This window comes from Nothobranchius furzeri, chromosome 14 (genome assembly GCF_043380555.1).
Source record: "Nothobranchius furzeri strain GRZ-AD chromosome 14, NfurGRZ-RIMD1, whole genome shotgun sequence".
Taxonomy (NCBI): Eukaryota; Metazoa; Chordata; class Actinopteri; order Cyprinodontiformes; family Nothobranchiidae; genus Nothobranchius; species Nothobranchius furzeri.
Genome location: NC_091754.1, coordinates 47931905 through 47942249, shown reverse-complemented (window position 1 = coordinate 47942249; position 10345 = coordinate 47931905). Strand labels below are relative to the sequence as shown.

The 10345-nt window shown below is 41.4% G+C and overlaps 1 protein-coding gene across 1 annotated transcript in view; it reads left to right on the top strand.

Annotated features, from left to right (window-relative positions):
- Window positions 1-2118: 2118 nt before the first annotated feature.
- The window catches only part of LOC107373640 (semaphorin-5B), a 23473-nt gene continuing 15246 nt past the window's right edge, over window positions 2119-10345 (top strand). The window contains exons 1-2 of the mRNA XM_015941771.3: window positions 2119-3164; window positions 10223-10345. The exon at window positions 10223-10345 is cut by the window's right edge and continues 60 nt beyond it. Of these exons, the coding sequence (XP_015797257.1) occupies window positions 10267-10345 (79 nt within the window). The 5' untranslated portion in view covers window positions 2119-3164; window positions 10223-10266. The remainder of the gene's footprint in view (window positions 3165-10222) is intronic.

The window sequence follows — 10345 nt, the reverse complement described above, 5'->3', positions numbered from 1 at the left end:
GAAACTATTGATCACCATGAATTATTGAAGGTAGATAATGGAATGTAGGTAGTGAGCTTCAGTGGTTTCTGCAGCTCATTCCAGTCGTTGGAAGCAGCAAACTGGAATGAGGAGCGGCCAAAGGAGGTGCGAGCTTTGGGAATAACCGTAGAGATGAAGTTACTGGAACATAAATGGTGCTGGTTGTTGGAAGTGATGATGAGAGAAGATATGATGGTTCTTCTGATGATTGTTTTGTATATGAACTGATACCGACATCACAACCTGCAGGAATGGAGTGATGGCCAGTTAACAAGTGAGTACAGATCACAATGATGAGTAGTGAATGGGGCACCAGTGACCAAACAGGTTGCTGAGTGATAAATGACATCGAGTTTATGAAGAAGTTTTCTGGAAGCAGTCCTATAAATGATGTCACCGTAATCTAAGATGGGAAGGATTGTCCATTTGACCAAGGTTTGATTTGCAGAATGTGTAAAGGATGACCTGTTTCTATAGAAACCCAGTTCTAGACTTGACTTTAGAAAGTAATGAATTAATGTGAAAGTCAAATGAAAGTGTGCTGTCAAGCCAGACACCCAGATACTTATAGGAACTGATGAGCTGTAGTTCTGTACCATCCAGAAAAACAATACTAGGGTGGAGCGTTACGGTTGAAGATCATGAACTTTGTTTTACTTGTGTTTACATGAAGATGAAGGTTGGAGAAGGCATATTGAAGATGATTAAAGTTGTGCTACAAGGAGGACAAAGCTGTGTTCAAGGAAGAACTGCATGAATATAAAATGGTGTCATCTGCATATAAATGTATATGAGAACTATCAACAGCATGAACAATGTTATTAATATAGATTCTAAATAAGGCTGGGCCCTGTATCGCCCCCTGAGGAACGCCCATAGATAGAGGTAGAGGAGCAGATTGGTAACCCTCTGTTCTCACTGGCGTACGACCTAAGATGTAGCTTCTGAACCATGCCACGGATGTCTGAGAATGTCCTGTATGTTTGAGTCTACTGAATAAGATGTTGTGGTCTACAGAGTCAACGGCTTTAGCCAAGTCAACAAGCACAGCCACACAATATTCCTTATTGCCAATGGCACATATGATGTCATTTAGCACTTTAAGTGTTGCAGAGACACATCCATGGCCAGTTCTGAAGCTGGACTGCATGGAGGTAATAATACTACTGGATTCCAGATAGTTAGTTAGCTGTTTGTTGACTAAATTTTCAGTGACTTTAGAGAGGCAAGGCAGGATAGAGATAGGCCCATGACAGCTTAGGTCTGAATGATCCCTCCCTTTAAAAAGTGGAGTAACTGAAGCAAGTTTCCAGTCCTGCAGAAATGCACCAGTTTGGTGCAGCAATAACATGTGCTGCTATTTTCAGAAAGAAATGGTCAAGAGTGTCCAGTCTGGCTGATTCATGAGGATCTAACCTGAGTAACTCGGCAAGTACCTCATTTACCTGAAACAACTGCAGGGGCGTGTCCAGGGAGTGGCCTGGGGTAGCACATGCCACCCTTAGAATCTGATTTGCCACCCCACTAAGTTCCAGTTTAAATTGACTTTACATTGTCGACAAAAGGCTTGGGTTGTAAACTCCAAAATAGTGTGTGGTTGCATGCACCTTTCACCTTGTTTTCTAGCCCAGGTATGTAGTATTAATATTATTTAATTTTTTTCAAATTCACATACATAATATTTAGAGTCCCACTCAACTCCAGCTGGTGGCAGTATTGCAACAAGAAGTGACTTGCTAACCACACAAAAGTAGAAGATGAAGAGGAAAAAAATGGTGATTGTGCAATATGAAACTCAAAAATTCACTAGAAAGTAAATAAATAAATAAATGATTTGTGTAAATAAATAAATAAGCATAACCATTGGTGCCACCCATGAATAAACAAGTGCCCCGCATGGGCCACCCCATTTTAAAATTCCTGGACACGGCTCTGAACAACTGAATGGAGAAACAGGAATTGGTTGTGGGGAGGGAATCATTGCATAGCTGAGTCAAGGTCAGAGATGTGTGAAGCTGTTGCAAAGGCCTGACCGGACTTGATAAAGTGATTATTGAAAGAATTTAAAATTGTAGTTTTATCTGAGACAACAATGCCATCAGATCTTATTTCATTTAGAAAGTGTGAGGACTTATTGGTATTTTCCATTTTCCATAACCCTAACCGGGTACATTTGTTCCATATAGATCTGAAAAATTGTCGCAGATATTCTTGGACGTCTTTGCTTTTTGCCAAGATTGATGTTTTAGATGAATTGGTTCTGAGAGTTCAGTTTTGATCCAGGGACTGAAATGATTTTTAACCTGATTTAGAGTCTTCAGTCAAGCCAACATGGCGGTTTTTGGTCTGTGGGGGAAAACTGAAGTACCCAGAGAAAGCTCACACAGGTATAGGGAGGAGAACATGCTAACTGCACACAGAAAGGCCACAGTCGGGATTTGAACCGGCAACCTTCGTGCCTGCTGCACCAACATTCAGCTCTACCCTAAAACATGAGAAAAACCTACAAGGAGATCAAAGGTGAGTTTTAGAGAAAGAAAACAAAGATAGCGACTAACTCAGCCCAGGTGTGGTGATTAATAAACTACAAACAGGTGTGTAACGAGAAAAAATAGTAGAAAATAAATGAACACAGAAATTAAGAGATTAGAGAATGAAACCTCCCAAACGTCCCACAGACCTTAAACTGAAACGTAACCCTGTCCAGCAGGAGGACAAACAGACGTAAATGTGTTTGTTTTTGTTTACATAGTAAATCTCTTCTTTGATGTAACAAACTTCACCAAACAGCTGTGATGTGACACGAAGGTGAAGAACATCTGGCTCAGATAGACCTACGTCTGGAGCCCACACATGGCAGAACACCCCTCTCCTATAGGGGGAGAGTCAGTGTGCCCTCCCTCCCTGATCTCCCCATCACACACACACACACACACACACACACACACACACACACACACACACACACACACACACACACACACACACACACACACACACACACACACACACACACCCTCCCTCTGCTCAACGTGCCAAGTTCTCTCTCCCGGTTTTCTTTCCTCTCTGTTTTTCTGTGCCGCCACGTGAAGAGTCCGGACCTGCTCCACTCGCTGCAACCTCCGAGGAGCCATGATGAACAAGTAAGGACGGTTTTCTGCTGTAAGCCTGAGTGTGTGAGCGTGCACGTGGTCTGTGCAGAGGCTGGCTGTGCCGGTCCAAGTACTAGTACTTTTGTGTAATTCTGGTTTTTACTCCGTTTGATCTATAGCGTCTTCTATACGACCCTTCATCTGTTCACCCTCATCCTCACCTTGTCTCATTTCTGATTCCTTTTACCTTTCAGCTGAGCCACCTGTTGCATTTTTGTGAATAGTAATCAAATGCCGATTTGCTGTTGACTTTAAAATGTAAAAGAATTGGAAATGCTTCCCTTTTATCCCTACTAAACTGTAAAGTTTTGTTATTTATGATCATTTAAAACAAACTTTTCTTTAAAAAAAAGAAAAGTTTACAAAAACAAGAATAATCAGTTGATTTAATGACATTTTCCTTCCTTTCAGCTCTAGAAATGGACAAAATAAACTACAATTCAATCATGATATCTTTCAGGTATCGTAAAATTGATCCGATACGATAAATGTTTCAACAACAAAAATCACATCAGTCTTTTGTGGTTTTAACAATGACAAAGAAAATGTACCCGTAATCTACATAAACCCTAATAATTAGTTCAGTAACATCTGGGAAAGAGTCAAATGTAGGGCTTTGCTGCAATTATTATGTTTTTTCATGATTAAATTAAAATGAACCCCATGTCAGGATCATTTGGGTTCTATAGATCAAACCTGGAATTATCAAGCTCTTTAGAAATGTGTGTTTTGTCACTTTTATTTCAGCAAACTATATTTACTAACATGTCAGACACCAATAGTTAAGTTTGGAGTGTGGGAGATGTTTGCAAAATAAATAACGGATGAGAACCCAAGGAGGTCACCCTTGCACTATTTGCTCTCCTCCTCAATGGACGAGGCTCAATGGTCATGTGAAGTTGTTTCAGACCTTCATGAATGTTCTTGTTTTCTTGATCTTTGTCTTCCAGAAGAAGGATTAGAAAGATGTGGGTCAGGACAAAGTTTGTCAGCTGCACTTTAACAGACAGATGTGTGGACTGCATGTGGCTTTATGAATGAAATCATGCTTTATTTGAGAGGATCCACACACACAGAAGCAATCAACGTTTGTTTAAGGAGGCAAAACGACGATATTTTAACTTTTCATGTTTAAAGTTTAATCCAGTTTTACACAGTTTTTGTTTTTGATAGATTTTTAAATGGTTTCATTTAACTTTGTTGGGTTTTTTCTTGCTGGGTAGGAAGAAGGATAAGGAAGAGACCAGCTAGAGCACCCCCTGGTGGTGCCTGAAGGAAAAACATTGCACGCATAAACTTTAAAACAACACTGAAAAAAAGGAGTTGCTATTTTTTCATTGAGTGATTCTAACAAAAAGGGAGAAAAAATGAACTTTCGCTCCTGTTTATGCTACACAAGCTAGCATTAGCTTTGGCGGGTAGCTAGCTGAAAAACAAATCTAGAATAACTTGAATTCTCATTAGCCTCCGATTCAAAAGAAAAGTTAAAATGTTTATTTTACAGATTTGTATCTTGTAATCAGTTAATGAAGCCAGAGCCTGATGGAGGTTTTTAGTCTTGATTTGAGTCAAATTTAATGTACTTGACTTGAGTCGATGAGCAGGATTTGAGCAGGAGCCATCCGCCATGACTGAACTCGGACAAATTCTATGTGACTTGGTCTCAAACACTAAAGACTCAAGTATGACGCAGACCCGAGACATTGGTAAAGAGAGTGTTGTTAAATTTTAGCTCATATTTAATTTTCTTCATCATACACAGAGTTACGAGGGTTTGTTGTTAGCTTTTCTGACATGTTTCGACGTTTCACTACTGCCTTCGTCATCTTCGTTAGCTCATAATTTGATGAGCAGTTCTATTTAATTGCCTCCATCAGTTAGGTAATAAAGCTACAATTTACAGTTTTTTCTCGACGGCACCATCTAGTGGATTACAAATGTATCGCACCTTAAACCGTTCTCACCACTTCTGTATTTACGGCTGAAAGCAACACCATGAACGCGCACCTTTAGCTGGCTAACAGAGCTAAAACACATTGTTTTACATTTATTATTCTAATGTTGTGATGTTTATTCACATCTATATATTTCAAAGACCTACTTGTCTGCATAAAATGTTGCCAACTCTGAATCAGTCTAGGTAGGTCCTCAAACGCTCGCGTGTGCCTTGTGATTAACATCTGTACATTAGCGGATGACTAATGCTAGTGGCTAATGCTAAATGGTGGTCAGTTCAGAGTTCATGGGGTTCTATGGGACGGGGGGGGGGGACGGGGGGGGGGACAAAAATATAAATGTATTGACGTGTTGCCTACATTATATTACCGTACAGGAGAAGACAACCACTTGAACCAGTTTCTTAGAAATCATAATTCCTGAAAGGGGAAAATTCTGGGATGCAGCTTTAAGTAGATTTTATTATTGTCGCTGTTCACATAGAAAAGTTGAGCCGAATTTGAAGTGATGATGTAACAAGCTTGTCTTTATCGATCCTCATCATACACCTCTGAGTCTTTAGACCTGCAATCCAAGAACAAAAAATATGGTTTTTGAGGTTTACATTTCAAAATTTTCAGCAGATTAAGCAAATTTACTGAGAACTTTTTTTTTACAAACAAAATAACTAAATTTCTAGCTTAAATACTCCTAACTTCAGCCATACCTTATAAATATGATGTCATTGAAATAAACAAATTACAAAATACAATGAAAAGTTGTTTTTGTCACAAAAGACACAAAATGAGTAAAATGTTATTTTAAAAGCTGAGCTGAAAATCCTAAAAGTACATTTTTTTTCCCACATTTTCTGTTTTGGGTTCGTTTGTGAGAAAATAGTAAAATACACAAATATAGCATTAGAAATCAATAAAACCCACTCTTACAAGTTTTGTGCCGCTACTGACATTTTAATGTTCTCTCTCGCTGTTTTTGATTGAAGAAAACCGTTAAAAGTAGCAAAGTAATCGATTATTTGTCTGGTTTTGCTGAATGGTTACTGGCTGAGAGACTTGCAGCACCCTGGCCAGTTATTTCAGAAAGCGTGAGCGATAAAGGAGACAGAGGGAGGAGAGATGAGAAGATGAGTGCAGCTGTGCGCCTCTTTAGGATTCCTCCTCTCTACCTCCTCTCGCCGGGGCCAAACCGCCATCGTTAGGTTTGGCACGCCACCCGAGCAGCCATTGTTGAGGCAGCCATGGCACGTTAGTGTGTCTTTTAGACTGTGGCTAAACTCAGTCCATTCACGTGTAAAAGAGTGCAGCCATTGGCAGAAAGTTGGCAGGCTGCACAGAGAGGCCATTCACCCCGTTAGGAAGGAGCTGAGAACACCGTCTCGGAAATGGTCTTCTCTGAAAACTCTGATGGAGAGACTTTGGGTGCCTCCTTAGAGTCCATTTGCTCTGATCTGATTAACAGATCTCTTCATCGGTGATCAATATCGCAGCTGAAGGCTTGAGGAATCCGTCCTGCTTTCGTTTCTGCTCGAGGAGGAATTTGGAGTTAGGAATCTGGATTTTAGGGCGACTTTGTTGAATCACTGTTTCCTTTCAAGATGTTTGGACGTGGTCCAATCCCTCGGGCGTTCTCAACAAAAAGGCTGATATACAGGGGTCAGATGCTGGACCTCCACCTTTCATCCTTCATGCTGGAGAAGAACAAATTACAGGGCCTCCGAATGGACAAATAATCACCTGCAATTAATTTCCCTGTCATACATCTTTCTCACCAACACACGTAACACCCAACGGCTCATTTTGTAGCCCTCCGTGACACATTCCCCGTCTAATTTTTGAAAACGATTACTCCTGTTGAAGAAAATGAGGAGAAATTTCTCTACTTGTTCTGACGGAAAGAGAAAACCATTCTGTTGATGTCAGAAGGTGCCTGGTTTACGTATTTAAGCTAATCCACTCCCCACGCTCTCCTCATTCATAAACAAGCGGCGGGTTGAAGGTATCCAAGTGAGACGCACGGGGGTGGGTGGGTGGGAGTGGACCGCATTCTTCCGAGGACAATAACACTCGAACAGGAAGCTCTCAACAGGAAAAGCTTTCACGTTTATTTGTAAAAAGTAATGAAAAAACATCTTTAAATTATTTTTTGAAACATTTAGAAAACTCCAGCCTGATAAATGATCTGATTTGTTCCGACGTAACGTTTTGGTATTATCAATGAAATCTCTTTTATCATCAAAAACATCAGAAATCACGTAAACACTTATTTCTCTTCCTTTAAAATCATGCTTATGTGACTAAATCCACAAGACATTGGATCAAACCTTTTGAGCCAGATTGTTCAGCTGCAACAAAAAGTAATTCTCTTATCTGTTATCGTGTCACGGTGTTTCCACGGAGATGCTGAATCTCTGGAGGCAGCCGCTTTAGGGTCTGTCTGAAGTTAACAGAAACACAAACAGAATAGCTGTAACATCTACGCATGTTTTTATAAATCACTTCCTAAAAGCAGCATTTATGGAGGGAATATTTTCCAGAAGTGATGGAGTTATCGTTGTTTTAGTTAAATCGCACACGGCCTGTTTTGTAGACGAGTCTTGGCTATCACACCAAATGTTAGCACAATATCTTTAAAACTCACTGGGTTATGTTTAGTGATGCACCGACATGAAATTTTTTGGCCGATATCGATATCCGATATTAAGATCATTGTTATGGCCAATAACCGATATTTGCCGATGCCGATACACTGACATTAATGCTTCTAAAATCTGCAGATTTTGTATGGATTGAAAATTATCACAGCTGAATTTATGTTATTATGTGCACACAACACACACATTTACGGTTCTGAGATGATTTCATTCACTGTTCACATGACTAAACAATTACACATCTCCCTCCCACCCTCTGAAACAGGCAAACAAATGGAGACGAGATGGAAAAAATATTGATGGTTATTGTCGGCCCGGTTTTATTTATCGAACAGATATGTTCGAAAAATGACTAACGTCGGCCAATACCGATATTGATGCCGATATATTGTCCATCCCTAGAAATGTTCTTGTGTGTGGTCGCTAATGATTGTTAGCTCTGGCGGCCATCTTGAATTGAAATGACTCTAATGGCGGTCAGCTGTACGGTGTACTTTGTACAACACACTCAGGAAAACAACGATCAGACAAAAGGCCTTAGAATATTCCTGAAGGTGGCGCTGTTGTAGTTTTTTTTAAATAAAATCAACCCATTTGTTACAATCGCTAAAGTATCACACACACCTAATGGTTTGGATTTGGGTACAGCTGCTAGCATGTTGGGGATTTTGCTAGTGGATAAACACCCATTGAGCTAAAACAGAGAAAATAACAGAGTTGCATTTGAGGGAAAACATCGCATTTTACCACATAGGAGTGAATGTTCTAAAAACAAAAATCAATGTCTGACATGCTAGCAGGTGGAATGTCCATATATGGGCTTTGGTTTTAAAGAGGAAGTGCTCAGAGGTGACTGTTTACATCTGAGGAGTTGATGGACACCAGACCCAAAGTCTACACATGAAATGCACGTTTGTGTAACTCTAATGCAGTAAGTGCTGCAGATTGGTGGAGTCCTGTCGGTCCTGAGGTATGTGGTGGCGTGAAGCGAACGTCAGCCCACCACGGGTAAAATCTGGGTTTTCTCCATGTGATTGATTGAGTATTCAGCTGTAATGGTAACGGTGGGGGACATCCAGAGCTGTCCTTCATCGCTGGGTGGATGTTTGGTTTCTGGCGTGAGTACTCCTCCGTGGAGGTCACATGTTTGCTTCATGTTGCTGTGGGATTTTCCTTTTAGCCCTCAACGTAAACACAAACAAGGAGCGTGAATCGGACACAGTGTGTTTCTAATCTCCTCACAGGTTGTTACGGCTTTGTGGTGTTTTTCCAACCTGGGCTTGAGTCCCAAACAGACGAACCCCAGACCTCTCAGGGGCAGGGTCTACGCCATTAGGAGACCATAGACCACTGGTGGAGGCGGTGCTCATTGTGCTTCATTAAGCAGGAAAGAAAAACCCAGCAGGTTGAAAACACCTCACGTTCAGTTCTCCTGGCGTGCAGTAGACAACCCAACGTCCGCTTTCTTTGATCCTTGCTACTGAAGGATGAAAACTGACTGCAGCCTGCTTTTCTGTTCAGGAGAAAACTTTTATAAGTGTTTCCAATTTAACACACTTCTAAACCAGTAAAACAGGCAACGAGGCATGTTGTTCGTCTCCCTGATTCAAGATGGCCGCCACAGCAAATCAACAGCAAATACAAAAATGGCTAGGAGTCTGCAAACGCTAACCCAACCTGTCTAAATGTCAGCAGAAATAAAAACATTCATTCTGTATTTCAGCGTAAATAGAAAGTTGTAGCATCAGTTTGATGTTGTGTTGAAATATTTTCTCATGTTTGTTGTTCTCTGTGTTTTTCTCCTATTGTGTATTTTCTAATTATTGCAGAAATATTTTGTTACACGAGGTGTTTATTGTTGCTGCCCTTTTCTGAACACAGCTGAAGATCTTTGGTCTTAAAGGCTCTTTCCTTGCTTGGTCTCATCTGCAGGACCAACGTGGTTTTAGGTGTCCAGCAGCAGAATGAAACAACTTCAGCAGTAGCTGGCTGACTCCAGCTTTCCTCTGCTGATCCGTTTGTCCGCTATAACAGGCATGACTGATATTCCCGATGTCCCTTTGCAGCAGGACGACCCGTAAATCATCATCAGCTCGTCATCTCTGAGCAGATCTGATGCTCGTAAATGGATTTTGATGAGAGTTCGCGCCCTCCGCTTGGCCGTGAGCCCGGGCTCGTCTCTGAATGGAGCTCTGCTGATGGCTCCCTCCGGTTTGAGAGGCGGCTTTAAAGAGATTCGGGCCTTTTGAGGTGAATTACCCGTGACTGAGTCCTGCTGACAGCGAGAGGCCGGACGGTCGGAGCAGACAAACACAGGCAGCAGCTCGGGACTCTGAGGCTTTTGGACAGGGAAACGACTCTAGATGAATGCAGAGGAGATTAGAAGCCGTTGTTTTATGATCCTGCTTCCTGGTGCTGACAGGTGTCTCTTCTGATCCTACAGGTGATTCTTGAGGCCCTGATTTGGGACCGGATGTGGTTGTAACCATGGTGATGTTAGGGCGGGGGGCCCTTTCCCCTTGTGGACTCGTGCTGGTCATCTGTTGGTCTTTGTGTGTGTCCCAGC